This window comes from Hypomesus transpacificus, chromosome 6 (assembly GCF_021917145.1).
Source record: "Hypomesus transpacificus isolate Combined female chromosome 6, fHypTra1, whole genome shotgun sequence".
Taxonomy (NCBI): Eukaryota; Metazoa; Chordata; class Actinopteri; order Osmeriformes; family Osmeridae; genus Hypomesus; species Hypomesus transpacificus.
This window is the reverse complement of record NC_061065.1, coordinates 13,679,137-13,698,208: the sequence shown is the minus strand read 5'-3', so window position 1 is coordinate 13,698,208 and position 19,072 is coordinate 13,679,137. Positions and strand designations below refer to the sequence as shown.

At 45.8% G+C, this 19,072-nt stretch overlaps 1 protein-coding gene across 2 annotated transcripts in view; it reads left to right on the top strand.

Annotated features, from left to right (window-relative positions):
- Positions 1-7,394: 7,394 nt before the first annotated feature.
- Positions 7,395-19,072, top strand: part of jag2b (jagged canonical Notch ligand 2b) — a 36,203-nt gene continuing 24,525 nt past the window's right edge. For both annotated transcript variants that reach the window (XM_047021467.1, XM_047021466.1), the window contains exons 1-2: positions 7,395-7,712; positions 8,282-8,599. In XM_047021467.1, coding sequence (XP_046877423.1) covers positions 7,644-7,712; positions 8,282-8,599 — 387 coding nt within the window. In that variant the 5' untranslated portion in view covers positions 7,395-7,643. The remainder of the gene's footprint in view (positions 7,713-8,281; positions 8,600-19,072) is intronic.

Below are 19,072 nucleotides of genomic sequence, written 5' to 3'. Positions count from 1 at the left end.
CCCCTTTGTCTTAATTCCTCTGATTGCTCTTACTAATGGGACTTGAGGATTAAAGTGGCCTGCCGTAATATATATTTTTTTTTTAAACATATTTTAACTATAATCATCTTTGGAGGTGGACTCAAAGGCTTTGGTAGGTTGCTTTGTGAACAAATGCGATGCTTGTCTTTTGCCCATTTTGTCTATACATTGACCGGGAATTGCAATTGCACATTGGGTTTATTAAATATTTCCACTACAATATATACACAATAGGAAGGAAACATTAACAGTTTAATATTGCATGTAATCTTATAATCTTATACAGAATCTTAAATTTATTGTTGAGTAGAATCACATAGAAACTATAGATTTTAAAGTGTTTCTTTTAAACAAAATGTACTGTGACATAACTAATTAAGCAATACTGTATAGAGCCATGTGAATTTGTGTGTAATAGTTCTATGCCTCAGTTAGTGGCGAAGTAAATGTATGGCTGATCTATTAATTGATTGTCCAACCAATATAGTATATATTATAGTTTTGAGCTATTACTGGGTTTGATTAGCATATTCTGGCATTCAAAACTATTCAAACAGACACATATATTAAACACACTACTACTAAAATGATGAATTTGGCATCTCACATGGATACATCAGAAGGACTCATGTTATGAGTGTATTCATTATACAACTTGGCACAAGAAAATGTATCTAATTGCAAGTTTACTGTTGAGGATGTAAAGTCATGTTTATTTAATCTCCCTTCCCACTTACATTATTCTAGCATTTCTCCATTCTCCCCTCTATCAACCAGCCATCTCCTCTTTCCTTCACACAAAAGGTAGCAACGTTTTGCGTGGTTTGCCTTCATCTAAGCAAAGGGTTAATTTGTCAACTGCTCCTCCTTGCCCACTGTCTCCTTTTTTCCCCCTCTGGTCGCTCATATGTCCAAGCAAAAGGCTTTGAGACAAGTGGGGTTGCTATGGAAATATTTGTGTTAGTCTTCTTTAAAAGGTGGATTAGTAATCATTAGACAAAGTCGTGAAGGGAGACGTTAGTGTGAATTTGAGGAATTGGAGTAGGAGGGACAATTATAAGTATTAGCTAACCAAGTGCAACCACTCTGACCTCTCCATGGCAACCGCACACCACAATGCCTAACTACTAATGGGATGTTTTGAGAAAGAGGTGTATTCGCTTAGGGGATAGTTATATGTTGGTATCATCCTCCCTGGCCCTTTAAAGTGGACCCTTGTTATCAAGATTTATTGGTCACGCTTTATTTTGAGTTACCCTATTGTCCATAGACACTAAACAGTAACATATAAACAATCATCAACTGCAACGCTGTTGCACATCAGAACTGATGATCTGTAGTTACTTATGGGCATTGCAAAGGTCATTTCATTTACATTCAACAGTCAACCTCATTCTAGCATGATTTAGCACATTTCACCCTTTGTGAAAGGGGCTATATGGCTGATCTCACTTTCAGTATTTGAATCTGAAAGTGCACCAGCCCGACAGGCTGAAGCTTGGTTTACTAATAATGACACGCATCATTTCCCTTTCATTCCACAAACAAAAGTCTGAACATTTCCAAGAAATGCGTGTCTGTCACTAGTCTTTATCTACCCCTAGGGCATAACAGTGATCCAGGATAAGACCAAACCGGATGAGTGTTTAGAGATAGGGCAGCACCTCATCTTCATGCAAAGAATCACATGAGAGATTTTGTGTCTGTCCGCATGACTGTGATGCAGATAGACTTTTTGCGACTGACAAATTGGGAAAAAAGTCCAGCCACCCATCTATATCCAACACGCATTCTGTATGAGTTTGGTTTTACTTTGGAGAAAAGTAGTCAAATTTTCTTTTATCAATACAGTGTGCCTTCAAAACTCTGTGTCTTGCATAGCTGGGCAGTTTTATCAACTGTATCTATAATGGATAAATATGGACATTATAGAGTAATTCCTACCTAGACAGTTAGAGTGCTGGACATATTCATTCATCAATTTCTTTAATACATAGGAACAAGGATTACTCTGAGCAGTAGCCAGTAAATTACCTTTTGATGGCCAGCAAGCAATGAACCACTCCCCTTGAGCCTGTTTCATCTGACAATAATGCATATTGTTCATATTTTACCCTTCAGAAAACATGTCTTTCTTAAAAAAAAAAAAGAAGATGAACGATTACCTGACCATCCATTACTTTAGACACCATGTCACCATATACTCCGAGTAAGCCTGACCTACTAGGGAAACACTAACATCCACCTGTAAAGGTCAGTTTTGCATTGTTATGCAGAAAGATATCAACTTACAAGGCACGCTCCACTCGAGTGCGTCCGTAGGGAGAGTGCCGAAATGTGGCCTTGTTTTTTTTTGCCCTCCAAATTATGCGAATTAAATAATGATGAATCCTTTTGTATGCCTGTATGCCGTCGCAGACAGATAAATACATTGTGGCCCGAGAGCTTTCATGTTGTAATTGAACACGTGGTGGCCGTAATCGCTCCTCTCCCTTTCTGTGTTTGTGTTCCCAGAAGCCATCTGTGGTATCAGAGCTGGGGGGGGGGGGGGTCCCCCTTTGTGGGTGAACACCCAGGTGCGAGCGGCCAGCCACCCTTTGAAGCAAGAGAACTGCATTGTGGGGCCACCTCTGGAACTTTTGAGGACCGTAGCGCGGACACAAAAGAGCTAGGGTGATGTTGACATCCAGTATGATTCTTGCACACTGTCCACCTGTATGCAAATGAAGGGGGAGGGAAAAAGGGGGGAGGAGGAAAAAGGGGGGGAAGGAAACCAGAGAAGCCTGGTAAAGCTCACAGGGCCGACTAACCTTGTCTTAGCAAGGGCCTAGGCTGAGAGGAGTGTCCTAAATTAACCCCTACTGTCTGTGGAAATCAATGTGAATTTGATGAGGCACAGGCCATGTGGATTGAAATCTTCCCTTCTAATTGCTTGTCGGAATTGATGCCGTCATATTTCTTTACCCATTTAATCAGATATCCTTCCACAAACATCAATGAATGAAGTTACATTGGGCCAATGGGCTGCTCCTATATTGATCTCCTCTTAGTAGGTGTTGTCGGAGGTGCTGTCGGATGATACGTTTAAAACCTTGAAATTCAATGATTTGAATGATAAAACATCTTCAGTGAAACACGACTGATGTCCACCTCAGTTCTGACTCCAACCAAATGACTTCTGCGACCGAATTTTGAATTTATTTCCGTCATATGATCGATGATATTGTTGTTGTTTTTTACTTTGTGGACATTGTTGTCCTAAACAGGCAACAGATAAACACAGATAAGGACAGATTACACGGATTAAAACCGTCTGAATGCTACAGACCCATTCTCTGTACTACCCGTGAATACTCCCCCCCCCCCCCAAATAGTACATGAAGAAAGAGAAGCATGCATGTAAGGGGGCTGAGGAAGGTAGCTGGTGATAGATAGGAGCTCCCACAGGGACAGGGGTTACCACTGCACCGTGCTTCCACACAGCATCCTGTTTCTGCCACATTCTCTCCAACCTCAACGGAGCCTCTTGATTTATAATTGGACCAAGCTTAGTGGCCTTGTGATCGCTCTTTGGTACCTTGGGGTATTTGGTTTTGGTTAAGAGTCTTAGCATGTGGCTATTGTAAGGTAGTTCAGCTGGCTAGGATAGCTGTGTGTGTGGGGGGGGGGAGGATATTCTTTCCTCACTTATGTTCTGTGAACACGAAAGAGTGGGTGAATAGATGTGCACATTCAGACAAGGTCAATATTTTGTTCTGCATTGTTTATTAGTCTAATTTCTTTCATATCCAGTGATTGGTGGGAGCAGCAGAGAGAAGCATCTTAAAGCCCTTCCAATATCTCACCTCTCCCCTTTAATCCATTAACTTGTTTTGAATCTCTGGGAGGAAGTAAAACTTGGCAATGGATTCAAAAAACAACTTCAAAACACAGAAGACTTTTTGATTTGGTCAGCTCCAGCAAGAGGAAATCCTGGATGAGCAAATGTCTGGTCGGATTTCGGGGACCAACAAAAGTTATGTGGGCCATGCCACTCTCATGCTACTCTTTCCCTCTCATGCCCTCTCCATCCTTCCATCATTTTCAAGGAAACACCTACCATGCCCTCTATTCGTAAAAGTACATGTAGAGTGGGTACCCTGGTTACCAAGTCCTCAAGCACATTGGCTTGTCATCATCAGAGCTGTTTGCATGCGGAAGCAGCGATGCATACTTGCAGCGGAGCAGAACATCACCTGACACCTGACAGTGATGACCTGACACGCCCGTATTTCTCCGGAACTTCTTCCACCTCCTGCCTCATTACCTATGCGGGTTATATCTTGTCCAAGTAATAAATAAAAAAAAGTTGGCTTGTGAGCTTTGCTTTGTTATTTTGCCAACAGAAAATATACTTTGGTATCCTAGTCACCCACTATTTCAGTTTTGAGAAAAATAAATATGTTCATTTAAAGAAAGATTTTATTATTGACTGGAGTGGTATTGTCTTTCACGGTCTTCATTGCCTTGTATTGACTTTCAATACAAGTCCTGACAGAGATACACCAGCCATAGCCTAATGGAACGAAGAAGATTAGCTAGTGTAGCTTGCTAGTGTAGGCTACCGGCCTAGCCATGCAGCACATAGCTTGAACATGAAGAGTCAGAATCCTCCGCCTGCATGTTTCCCCATTCCTTCTCTAAGATTCAACTGCGGGTTGGCATCCGATGGTTTCTTCCTTCCAGCAATTCAGTGTGCGACTGCACTTTCCACCCCCAATTTCAGTCTAAATTAAAGAAAGTAAAAGCACGTTATCACTATCTACGTATATTGTAACTTGGTACATGTAATGTCTGTCAGGCCACTATGAAAACATTAGCATTGAAACACGACACCGTATAATAGTAGGGTAGGGTTATACCATATGGCAGATGTGGAGTCAATTGACCTGTGTGACCCCAAAAGGGAGCCTCAATTTTAATTTAGGGGATGGTTGACATTGTATGGTAATCCCAGCTACTGCTGGGTTAAGGGCCACTCACAAATCATCCTTTATGTGTAATTGCCAATCTTACTTTACATGTTCAGGCAACGGGACTTCAAGCACAGGCTTTACAGAGTTACCAAAATGTAGATATGATCAGTGCATTTCGATTACATGCCAGACATCAAATACATTGAAACAGTTGTACAGTTCATGAAAATGCAGTTTGTTTAGTAACTGAAAGCAGCCTGTATTAAATGGCATGTCGACATGTCACGTTTCTCTCCGGCGTGACTTGCAGGCCCAGTTGTACTGGAAACGGCTTTAACAGTCTGAGATGAAGTCCCACAGAAACAATCATCCAAACCGGCTTTACATGCTTTGACTGTGAGTGTGTATTGTAGACATCACACGAATCACACCTATTGCAATCAAAATAATCGTTTTTGTTACATAAGAAGAAAGAAAACTCTAACCCTCAAAAGGCACCTGTTTATACTACTGTACATTTTAAAAGTCATGAGGGATAACTCATAGTTGCTTTTCCTCATACCGGTCTGTGCTCACATTATCAACCACGACGAGTCCATTCACCAAGGCCTGGAGAGTGTAGACAAGCTGAAACACTGATATAATGATGATTTCAAAGTCTCACCTCACTTGAAATTTTAAAAGACCTAAAGTATTAAGATACATTCTAACTTTTTATCGTTTTTATACAAATTTTAAATGATTCAAGCTTGCTACTTTTCAAATACCATCAACCCGGTATTAAATGCTCTAGTGCGTTGTGTGTCCGTCTAATGGCAGACAACTATACTTAATGTGCTGGAACTCTTTGCAGGTCACCTTCATTTTTATGTGTTTTAGAGATCTCTCTGGCCTTTTTGGCTGTGATTTGTCAAAATATGCTTTTGATATTCTTCTAGATGTAGAATTCAATATCCCGAGTGTCATGTGTTTTATTAGGCTTACGTTCACTTAAGGGACAGGTTGTGTGCGATGGCCGCCATGTTCTGGAGATACAACCCCACCAACATTTTGCAGACCCCCAGTGATGCTTCAAGATAAAAGGGATTTGACACAGGAGGCAGGAGCTCTCAAAGGAGAAACCCCATGAAAAATGGATGAGGAGAGAAATCTACTTCACCTTCCTCCCCTGGGGCCTTGCAACCCCCCACAGTGCCCAACACTCCTCCCCCCACGTAATCCCCCCTTTCTAACCACACACACACACACACACGCACACACACACACAGACACAGAGAGAGGGAGAGAAACGCCTTCACCAGGCCCGGCTCTTTGGTTGATGCAACCCAACTTAAAACACACGAGGCTCGGGCAATCTGCAATCTGATGACATGGCAGTTGACTGATAAGAGAGAACAGAGAAAGTGTCTGTATGCTTGACTTTCATTTTTTTTTACAGGTGCGTGTGTTTGCGTGCGTGCGTGCGTGCGCGTGCCTGCCTGTGTATGTGTGTGTTGAGACATACGGAAGGCGAACAAAGACTTAGTGGTTAAATATGTGCAGTGCTTGCAAACTGAACACAAAAGCAGGTCAGACTTGTATAAGCTGTGAGGTGCTACAAGAACAATCATATTTACCTAAGCAAAACTTGTTTTCACCATGAAACCGGCAGACATGGTGGGCCGACATATTTATCCTTCGCCCTAGTGCGCGTTTACACGGAAGAGGGCGCTCGACCATACTAATTTGGAGCATGCTTGCAGCATTGATAGATATGGTTGTACTAACAGCGCATTAAGGAAAACTTTTTTATTTGATTCTTTCAACATAGTATTTGCCACATTTTCCTTCCAGTTACACAAGCTGAATGTAATACGTGGAAATATTTCGACAGGCTTTCGCTTTCCTCTGATTCTCGATAACATATGCTAAAGTGTGCCATTAATTTTGATATATATGTGTATATATATTATGGATGTTCCCTTAATAGGATTAAAACCTTGTGAATGACCACCTTGGCATTTCAACACGTTTAAAAATGCAGACGCATTTCAAACGTTTGTGGTATCAAACATTTTGTGATTGCTTTATATGTAAGCCTATGCTTAGGCTATATGATTTTTGTTCTGATGAATTAGGTAGCATAGGATACCTAATACAATCGGTTGTAATAACGAATGTCCTTTTTCTGTCTAAGGGTTCGGCATTCAAATAATTTAAAGGGATAACACTGCCAAATAGATACGACGACTAAAATAATATTAATACATGCATCGTTCTATGCGACGAGAACTCTGTTCCATGCACTGTAAGTTTTGGGGGGAAATACTCCGCCCCGGACCCTTTCGGTTGGCTCAGAGACAGCTCTTGCTAAACGCAAGTGCCCGGATTTGTGAGTGGTTTGTAGAACTGCCAATCAAACAGACATCCTCAGGCGTGCTGTAGCTGGAAATCAGTTGCTGTAGAGTGATTTGACGAAGGGAGACTCTTGTGGATGGACCATCATCGCGCTGTTTAGGCTGCCTGCTACACGCATGTGATGTTTCGGTGAATTTTGGAAATATACGGAGGGGAAAAAAAGACGCAAGTGAATTTTGCATGTCAGGAGCGGAAGATCGAGTCGCCGGTCAACGGCTGTTTTCCGTTTTTCATCGCTTTTTTCTGATGACATTTTAATTAATCGGAGGCATGTGGAATTGTACTAGGATTACGAATTGCCTCTCAATAGTGTGCCTGCTGTTGACGGTATGGTCGGAGGTAAGAGGGCTCTGGTTTTCCAATATTTTGCCAAATGAATTGATTGAATGTCGACAAATCATTTTCAAAAGTTGGTGGGCGTGGGCTGATTAATTTGCCCTTCGATATTGCGTATTCAGATCATATTAATCGATTATTAAATTACGCAGCCGTCAGTTGAAGCATGTGACCATTCAATTTTACCATGACAAGAGTGAAGAGTGCTACATTTTTACACCATTTTGCTGTCCAATGCGACACATTTTGCGATATATATAACTTAAGTTTCATTGTCTTCATTTAGCCTATGTGGTCTTGAGCTTACACATACTGGGTACACAGTAGGAAATGCCTGGTTAAGATAAATCCACTTACCGATATGAGACATGGCTATGCCAAATGTAGGCTATACACGATGAAACAAAAGCATGCCAATGGGGTGGCTATTTGGGGTAAATTTGCCACACCTATTCAATTTCTTATAAATAATTCCCCATCATAGCACCACACCTTCGGTTTAGGCATGTATGTTGTCCAAACAATTGTTTTGTTTTGTGAAATATGTCTTTGCATTTTAATGTTATTTTTAGGTGGCCCAGTCCACTGGCTATTTCGAGCTGCAGTTGATAACCGTTCAGAATGTGAACGGTGAGTTATCGGACGGGGAATGCTGTGATGGCACAAGGAACTCGCAGGATCTGCGCTGTAATCGGGACGAGTGCGACACTTATTTTAAAATCTGCCTGAAGGAATACCAAACCGAGGTTACCACTTCTGGCCCATGCATCTACGGAGATCGGTCCACTGGCGTTCTTGGTGGAAATATATTTTCTTTTAAGAATACCAAAAATAAGAACAAAATCAACGATGCTGGCAAGATTCTTATCCCTTTCCAGTTCGCTTGGCCGGTGAGTGTCTTACTTCCCATAACCATGAATTAATGTCATGTTTATCAGTGTTTAACCCTGGCAGGTATGTGATAGTGGGATAGTGATTCGGGTGCCATCAGTAAGTAAGTATATCTGTAGTTGCAATTGAAATAAGTTATATTCCCCTCAAACGACAAATTGCACGTGCGCCACAGGTAGATATTTGTGTGTAGTTCTATATGATACTGAAGAGACCTTACAATGTCTACTCGAATTGAGTCTTTCGAAGATTGCTAATTATATTTCTTTAATGTTTATCGATTTATTGCTCACTGTATTGTGTTATTTGGGAGCTTTAAAGCAGTCGGTAAGCTTATCTTCAAGTGATGATAAATAATTGCTGCCTTTGGGCTAGTAAGATAGTGCATATTAGGTGACTACACCCCCCCCCCCCCTCCCTGCGCAGCGCTCGAACAACTTCCCCTGCTGCGTGGGTGCCAGGTGGCCCTCCAGCGCTATTGCGCGTGCATTGCCGCTAGCGTGGGGTGTGTAAGTCAAGTCAAGTGAGAACTATCAGCACATCTTTCATTGCAGGGACACATTACGTTTTTATTCAAGGGTTGCTCAATTTAACATTGGAATATTCGATGAAGCATGAGCTACAGACAATATGCTGTGAGATGTTCAAACAATGCATGATCTTCTATTAAAATCACATTTTAAATTGAGTGAGCAGGCCAAAGTTCTGACTTGATATGGCACAGAATAGTTACTTGAGTGCAGAGCTTTCTGGAAATCTAGTCCCCTTAAGCCCTTTAAGATATTGTGATGTCCTTTTTTTGACTATGTTGCGGGAGACCATGTCATCAAAGGCAACCTGTCTCAAAAGCTCAAGTGTGCTCATTAACTCCAGCATATTCTGTGTTGTGCTACACCAAGCCCATAGGGAACGGAAACTGATATGTTACCAGTTCCTTATTCAACATGTATGGTCTTTCGCACCTCGCGACAGAGGTGAGCCAACCTCGTCTTTGTGGCCATGCACGCTGTCTTTCTTCTAAGTGCCTTAGCTGATAGCACTGTGCTGCACCAGTGCCAGATGGCATGGCAAGCTAACTGGTGTTGTAGGTTGCCTGCTAGCAACAATGATTCAGTGTAGTATTGACTGTCAGCTCTGGCCAGCTTCCTAATCCAATCCCTTCTAGGCTGGCGAGGGCTGAATTCCACTTGTCTGTCGTTTCTTGTCAGACTTCAGCTGGTTCATATCACCCAAACCCTGCTCCTCTTTCAGTTACACAGCCAGGTCGGTCTTAATATATATATATATATATATATATATATATATATATATATATACGTACACATACAAGCAAGATAACAAATTCAACCTTGTTTGTTTTTAATCTGCCGAAGTGCTCTGACAGACGTGTCCTGGCTAACTGAAACCCTTTTTCTTTACATTTTAAAAACACATTCAAAACAACACCAGGACCAATGAGTTGCAAACAGAGGGAAGGGGAGACCATGCTATGTTGTTAAAGGAACCCCCCCAGATATTCACTTCAACTCCTACACCCACACACATCACTCTATCCTACGAAAGGCTCCCTGGTTCACTTGCTCTCTGGCCCCTGCTACAGTTCCGGAAGAGAGGAGTCTCTCCTTCCTCAGGACACTAATGAAATTGCAAGAGTGTCTCTCTCTGCCTTTCTTCACCCCCCCGGGCTGCTTCTTCCGGACATCAGTTGGAAGTGAGCCCTGGTTGTAACCGCATCTGTAATGTATTTGAAATGGATATCTAGCACCTTCTTCCCTAGATCGTTTTGTGTGTCTGCGTGTGTGTGTGTGTGCTTTTGTTTGTATATTTGCAGGTTCAAACACAGTTCTAGAGAGATGGATAGGCAGATGCCGCACGAGACATTTACTTAAGTTTCTTTGCCTCCTCCAGTAAGACCACAAGCTGCAGTTGATCAATTAGGCCTGCAATTGTTTTCAGGTATGTTTTTTCCTTCCTGTGAGCACGGTATAGAACGAGCAGTGCTAAAAACCAGTGGTTAGAATAGTCAAAAGTCATCAAATCATGTCGCGGTGCAGGTTTTGGCACTGTATCACCAATTGATCTGGGAAGGAACGATGTTCTTCCGCCAGTAGCATTTCTGGAACACTCAAAGTATTTGAATGCTGTCTGCTCGAGAGCACATGGCACAGGCCCCTGAACTGACACAATGAAGTGACACTCTGAAGAGTTCAGAGGTGTCGTTCTCTGGTAGAGTGTGGCGTGTTAGTGTCGAGTCAAATACATGCTCCTCTGTGACAAGTCAACATGCTATCGATTGATTTGTTCAATCTCTTTTTCGGCCAGGGAACAGCTCCTCCTCTGATTGATTATCTTATGTTCTATCTCTTCCTTTCCCTCTGTCCGAGGAAAAATCCACATGTAAGCACATATGCTTTCTCTCTAGTACATGTTCACTACTTTGTAGCTGATTGAACAGGGAAGACGGTGAGACCCTTCCTTTGCACTGGTAGAGTGCAGGAGAACCGTCAGAGCGACACTCACACAACCCAAGGCCAGTTGTTGCAGCCAAGGTTAGCCACACCTGATTGGGAGCTTGCTAGGGTTGTTGCTAGGAGACCGGTTGGATAGGCCTTTAGTAAACAATTATCTACCGTTGTCGTGGCTCCCTTCCCCCTTCCGTTGTCGTGGCCCCCCTGCCTTTCTTGGTCGTGGGGCTTTTTATAGAGAGCCACTCCTGGAAGGCTCAACTGGGCCTCCCTTATTACTCTATTGATTGTGTGAGCAGCCAATTGCAGCTAAATGGCTACAGGGGCTCCCAGGCAAGTCATAATTGGTCATTTCCAGAGAGCAGGTGACTATTGATTGGATTAGAAGTATCATTAGGCACACAGTTTTGGGGTTTAAAGCAATGTATAGAATCATACTGTCTCAAATGACCATCTCATATTGTAAGTCCAAGATTGGTATGCCAGTATACCAACATGACACTGCGCTGTTAACATATCAAACCGATGTAAACCTGTCTACGCCAGTTAAAGCACGTCTTTAACAATCTGTAGGATTCACTCTAAAGTGTCAAAAGCACTCGTAAGGAGCTCCTTCCACTACCTATTTAGGGAAACTGCTACTTCTAACTCTGGGAACACCTTAACTTTAGGCTAGCTCGACCATTTTACTTTGAGGCATAATTTGGGAATTTGTTTGTATTTCCTGGATTAACCCTCAAGCAGCCCAAACCCTAAATACAAACAGTGTCCATGCCGGCTGAACACTATCTAAATTCTGTTCCAAATCCCACGCCTTCCTTGTGTTTGCCCTTCACAACTACAGGTTAGATGTTTACTTTCTGAAGACAACTGAACAGCTAGCTCCTATACTTGTTGACTGGGCGAAAATGGTGAAACAGGGCAGGGGATAGGCTAATTGAGTGCTGATTGTATGCTAAGCCTCAGGCATGCATGGCAATGAGTCAATGGCCTCGTTAGGTTAAATGCTGGCTGGTTGTATGTGACAGTCTGGGTGAGTCCCTGGAGAGGGGAGCAGAGACTGTCTGTGTGTCTGTGTCCGTGTCAGACTCCATACTGATGGGGCAGATGGGGCACACAGGCCCCGGCTACACCGTGTTATCCTAACATGTATCAAAGCTGTCCTCGTTCTCACGCCTGCACCAGCGCGCCACCGTCCTCTGATCCCACTCTCGACGAGGACGGAAAAAGTGCACGCAGCGAGACATGCTACTCTCCAAGCCTCCTTGCTCTGCCCCCTCCATCCCAGTCTGTGCCTCCCCTCACATTCTGCAGTGTTTTTCCTCCGCCTGTTTGTCTGTGACGCAGCATTCTGGGAGTCTTGCTCCCGTCCCCTGTTATTTCCAGTCCCAGCTGATTTGACGGTGTGCATGTTTTCAGCGTGTGTGCATGCGGCCGATGCTGGTGTTGTAACGTCCAAACACATACACACACACACACACACACGCTTGCATGGACTCTCCTCCCCTTTCCGATGTTAAATGAATTGTCTGCAGGTGCTGGAAGCTAGCGTGGTAATTAAAGAACGTCATTACACGGGCAGTTGAATTCTCACTCGACTCGACTCTTGAACCTGTTTGAAATGATAATAGGGCTCAGCTGGAGACGCAGCGCAAAGTGTCTGCTACACAGGCTGCCTGTTGATCTAGATCAGTCGCTAACAGAAGGCTAATATGATCAAGCTAATGTTTGGTTTTCATTCAGTGGCAGTCGCTTGTATCTTACCTGAATTTAAAACGGGCTGATGCAGACTAGATGATTCATATAGCATTTCACAAATTACAATTTAACTGGGTTTTGTTGATGCTAATGACCATCTAACTATCATGTTTTCCCTAGCATAGCTTTATTGAGAATGTGAGTACAAACAAGTTACAATCTCATAGGCCCTACCAACACAACATGAATTACTGTAGGCTCCTGACTGTCATTTTCAATGTACACCGAGAGCTACCTTCCACCACATGTCGAACCCTGTTCAACTTTTGCCTCTTGCTGTGGTATGAGTTCTCCTTGCAGCCTATTGACCAGTTGTGTTCAGGTGTATAACTCCCTTTTTAGTGTTCTTGCAGCCATTGTAAGGATAACCCTGTTTCGAAGTAGTTGGTTTGTGTCATTGTTATTTGATGTGGATGTTTTAAGATCAACTGAGCATGGCTTGTAGCCGATAGGAAAAGGAACAGCTGATGATCGGATATAGACTTGTGTCCCTGATGAGGAAGCTAGCCCAGCTCTAGACTGAGAAAGATGGAGCCATGGTGTGGTGCTCCTTCCGTTACTCCTTCTCTCAAATAGACAGATGTGTTGGTTTACGATGGTTGGTTTACGATTGGTTGTGTTATCTCCTGAGGCAATAAAATAACTGAAATTTAAAGGACTAATGGAACAGTGTGGCTTTGCAGTTGCGTACATTTCTTTTTTCTCCGTGTGTACTCTCGTAAATTGGCACACCGAGGGGTGGGGTTTGTTGTATTGTTAGTGCATGGCTAATGACCTTGTTGGCATAGTAGCGGTATGCTCAATGGGCCGTGCATGTACACACACACACACACAGCAGATTGTGCGTGCCGGCCAAGTGCTCTGCGTTCAGCGCCACATCTCTTGGCACACGCTGATGGTAAACAGCCTTAGCCACGACTGATTCCCATTCCAGAGGTATGACCTGACGAGGAGGAGGGACAGTAAAGCATCTGACTTGGGGAGGTTTGGGCAATTCATCCCCTTAAGTGTTGCTTCCCAGCCCTGGGGGGTAGAGGGAGCATCTGTGGCTAGGGACCACAATACCTCGTTGGCTCTGAGGCTCCACAATACCCTGCAGAAAGCCATTGTCTCATATGTTTTTGTCCTGTTCAAGCTTAGGGGAAACTGGCAATAGTGGCTGTAGAAATGCGAGACGTTTTAAAGGCGACTTGTTAACAGAAGGGTCATGGGTATTGTGCGAAGGGTGGGACGGTTTCTCGAAAGGGGTGTCCGATAACAAGCAAACTCATGTCAGCGTCTGACACAGGGCCACGCAGGTTCTGCACCAGAGTGTGTGGGGGTTACCCAGTAAGGGGATCGGCAGGGATGTCGGATCTCTCTTAAAGGGGGGATGGTGGTGGTGGCGTAGTTCATGGGAAGACCCAAGGGTACAAAAGATCTTGTTGCCTCTAAGGTCGGCCTATAGACAAATGAAAATGCAGTGTTGGCAGGAAGGGTGGGCGGACCCTGGGCTGCAAATGTCACAGTCGTCTTCTAAGCTCCAGGAACAGGCCAGTGCAATTTCGGACGTACATTGTCAGCAAGCCGTCCCTGCCACCGCCACCCACTACCTCCTCTGTTTCTTTTGTCCAAACGGTAGCCGCTGGGTTTCAAGGTCCCAGTTGTAACTCGATTGGGGAATCTTTGTGACTCCTGTCGGGGCAGCAGACGCGAGTGTTGCGTTGCGCCTTTCAGACCCGATTTCTCCTGGTCACTTCTCTGCTGCGCTGATGATGGATACGGGTGTAAATGTCCGCCCCCCTGGCAGAGTCCACAGCAGGGACCTTTGTGCACCCCTGGGGGGGAGAGGTTAGGGTGAAGGTTGGGGGCGGGGGCTTGATGGATCGAGGGATCGAGTATTTTTTCCCCCTTTTTCAACCACGTGAGTTTAGACAATGCGCGCCCACCCCACCTTCTCTTTCTTCAACCGTCTTTTGGCGGACACTGTGAGACGCAGTCTAGACGCTCACGACACGCCTCCCGTTTCCCGTTCTGCCTTGACGCGGAGGCTGGGATTGCGCAAGGGAGCCCATTTCGGGAGGAACGGCGCTCATCGACACAGGATGCAGAGGCTACGTCCCCCCCTTTTTGGAGGCCACGGAGGCTGGCTATCAAGGCTAATCAGAAGCTCATGAATAAGCCCTGAGGGATTACCCTCTGTGCCCCCTGAACAGAGAGGGAGGACGCTCTGGTTTTGAAAGGGTTAAGTTAACCAAATCCACTGTGTTCACCTAAGGACCAATGAGTGCAAATGAGCATAAAAGGGTGTAAATCACATAGCATTACAGTGCGATCCCACGTCGATCGTTGTAGACAACGCTCCGATGATTTCCGATAGCTCTGAATGTGTTGCGATGCATGCGTTGCAACGGGAGAGTGTCAAACGTTGTGTTCTTGGCAGCTCCTGATCGCGAGGCTGGTAGATTGCTGCTGCATTGTTAGGTGCTTTCATGTGAACCCTGGCATGCCACGCAAGGCGGAATGCAACAGGCTAACAGCTGACACCGCCACATACAGCGTAGTAGGTGTGCACTGAGAAGAATCCTGCGGATAACGTTGTGTGAAAATAAACATGCTTGCATCAATGAATTTTGATCAATGAATCGAGACGGATCGATGGGATTGTTACACCCCTAATTACTATGACCTTCTTTGATCTCAACAATAGGCAGCTGCTAGCACTGTCTAGTTTTTCTAACCTATTTAGTATATCAGTGAAGTTATAGGAGGACTCAATGGGGAACCAATGCCGAGAATTGTTTTCTTTTCATGTAGTTTGGCTGTGTCACATGGCCTTTCAGTTGGACTGGGAGACGCATTCCTCTCTCTACCTTCATGCCAAACTGGTTCACAGTCCTGGTGATCGGCTGGGTGTTGCCAGTCTTGGATCTCAGAAAAAATGTCTCTCCAGCATTAGCCGTGCCCTGGCTGGCGGTAGCATAAACTGGTGTTCACCCTTCTACCATACGAGACGACATGGGTGGCTTCGCTCCATGAGTCCCACAGACTCTGGTAAAACCAAAAGCCGGGATTGACATCCCAGATTAATGAAGATTACATGTGGCGATTACGGGCCACGGGATGAATCGACGACCTTGTCTTCCTTGGAGGGTAATAAATCAGGTCCCGTCATTGGTATTCCCCATGTGGTTGAAGGCAGGGTAGTGGTGTAGGGGGTGGTGGCGGCGGAGGGGAAGGGGAACGGTGGGAGGTCACATTAGGGATGGTGGGTGGCAGCAGCTGAATTGTTTTCTGTCCAAATTGAACAAGGGAAGAGGAGGTAGAAAGTGATGTGTCGGCAGCGTCTGGGGGGGCGGCTCGTCTTCTCGAAGTGTTCTCTGGGGTTTGTGAGTGGCTGCTGGTGGTTGGGGTTAGCAACGGAGGCGGTGTGAGCGGGGAGGGAGGGAGATTCTGCTGCCGCAGATTGTCTGCTAACGCAGAGGAAGTCTGTCTCACTTCCTGAGTAGCTGCTTCTTGTGGAAAGGCCGTTTCAGGGAAACTTTCTCAAAACCTTTCTCTCACACACACACACACAGTCTGCCTTCTTACAGCAGGGGAGGCGTATGAGAGGCCTCTTGTAGCGTGCTTTGCACTGACACGGTCACTGGAACCCTCTTTATGGGTCACCATGGCAAGGATTTGTGGGTCACTCAAGTTGACAGTGGTTCACAGCAGGAAGGAGAAGGAACCTCATCCCCTCTCAGTTCCCAGCCCGAGCTCAGCTTGCTCTTCCAAAGACCCAGCAGCACCCTCCCACTCTCCCCTTTCAGTCCAATTTAAGACCTAAGAAAGACGGACCGCATGTTTTTCTTGCTTGCTTTGAACAATTTTACCCTTATCTTTTTCTCTTTTTGGGCAGTTTTGGGCAGAGGAGAGGAAAACGGACTGTGCTGAATTGAATTAGTAGGATGAAAGTTGCAACTGAAGGGCGTAGAGAACTAACTGTCCACCAAAAAAAACGGGGTCTGTGTTCGCCTGGTTGATCTTTGTGTCAGGTAGGCAATTCCACGTTCTGTTTTAGGACCCTCCGTTTTCCGATCCCTCATCTGACTTTGAGCAACAACTAACCCCCACGCCCCTAAAAACCTTCTCAACACACAGCCCTTTAATTTAGAAACTACCCTTCAATCCTTTTCTGACCCCCCCACTCCACCCCCTCACCCCACTCCCCCCTGGCGTGGGAACCTGCACCTGTGGCTCTCCCAGACCCTTCCCCTCCCCCCCTCTGGGCTCCTCCTCCAATACCCTCCATGTCTGCTTTTAGTCTGACCCCCTCCTTCCCCCCCCCCAGAGCGACAGGGTCTTAGACCAATCACCGCTCATTATCCAAGGCCACCTCCAGAGTTCCCAGTAGGAGTAACCCCGGGTCGTTTGGGTAAATTTCTGTTGCCCAACCTCCTGTCCGTGTGAGCACGCACCATGTTTGATGTGATCAACCACCATGCGCTCCAAATATCCACACTCCTTATTCTCCATGTCCCCTGGGATTTCCAAGGATGGCCCGGTGTAAACCCTCTAATCCTGTCGGGGAAGGCTGGGGTTTTGTCTGTGACGGTCGGGGGGAAATCCAGACGACCGTGGAATCTTTTTCTTTTGAAAGCGAAAACAAACCAAAATATGTGTCATGAAAACTTTGAGGGCACACTCATTGGTTTCATGCGTTTGTTGTGTACGTCCTTATTCTCTTGATGTAGATATATGGGCACCGTGTGGACACAATTGCTTGTGGTTCCACTGGGGTCCCAAACACACACAATGCCTTCAATCAATGTTGATCTCACCTAGACCCTGTGTGTCTGGAATGCAGTATGCCGGCGTCTCTTTGGGGACTGGGGTGGGGGGGGGGGGGGGGGGGGGGGGGGGGGGGGGGGGGGGGGTGGTGGTGGTGGTGGTGGGGGGGGGGGGATACATAGTAGGGGACTACGGTCTTTGTTCAGTGGCCTCCTCTTCCATCCCCCACCGCCTTTTATCCTCCTATCCATCCATCTCTAACCATTTGGGCAGCTGTCACTTAATCCAGCTAATCACTGAGATGGGTGTGTGTGGGAAACGAGACTGGGCTGAGACCCCTCATGCGTGCGCGCGCACACAGCCGTTGTTTGCACACACACACACACACCTGCCCGCAGTGATCCCACCACAACTGTGTGCAAAATGTGCGTCAAACACGTTGCTGATAGAAAAAAACGCAGGGATTAAGGAGACTCACACACTTGGTAGAGCATTCTAGAACACATGCATAAAAAGGGGGGGGGGGGGGGCACACAGCCCATCTACAGATGCCTAGCATTCAAGACCTCTTATCAATGCGCACGCTCAACACAGGAGAGCCTCCCTTACGCATGGACACACACATACACACACACGTTGAGACGGGGGACAGTCGGCCCACCCGTTGTGTGTGTGGGAGGGGGGGGGGGGTGGATGGGCAGAAAGGTCAGAAGCCGTGGGATGATCCACGTTCATGTCAAATAATCCATCTTTGGGTTGAACCGCATCTGTTGTGCGTCTGCAGTGGGACGTGCGGGGAGGGCCCACCCCCCCCCTGCCACGACACCAGCACTGCCACCACCGTCGGAGCCCACCAGCGCTTCAGATCCTTCCCCCTCCCCTCACCCCTCGGCAACCAGACACAAACCCCTTAATCCCACAACCCAGCAGCCAGCCACCCAGCCAGCCTGCAGGTTCCCCAGATCAACAACACTCATCACCGACCCCCCCCACCCCCCACCCCCCCTCTTCTCTGTCCTTGTCCCTGATGACTCCAACCCTCCTTGATTCGACTCATCTTACTGAAACCACACCAGAACCATGGCCATTGGCTAGTCCAACGGTCAGGTGGTATCAATGACAAACCTACGCTAGAGGTCACAAACGGGGGACAACCGACCACAACAACCGACGCGGACACACAGCGGTGACGTCGAAAGCGCTATTTAGGTCAGCCGGTTGCTTAGCAGTATGCCCGGCAGCCAGCCAGCTAGATTACCCGACTGGGGTGGTTTGCCTGGGATACTACGATGACATGGTATGGCGGGGTGGTCGTAAGCCTCCGCTTGATGTGTGCATGACTCGTGAGATTTGTTACATCATACACACAGAGGCACAGCGAAGAACTTGAGGGAGTACTTTAGTATGGATGAATTATTCATGTTTCCTTCTGCTAGTATTGCGTTAATGTGTGTAGTGTGCACACATGCAGAATGTTAATTATTTCTATGGTCTCAA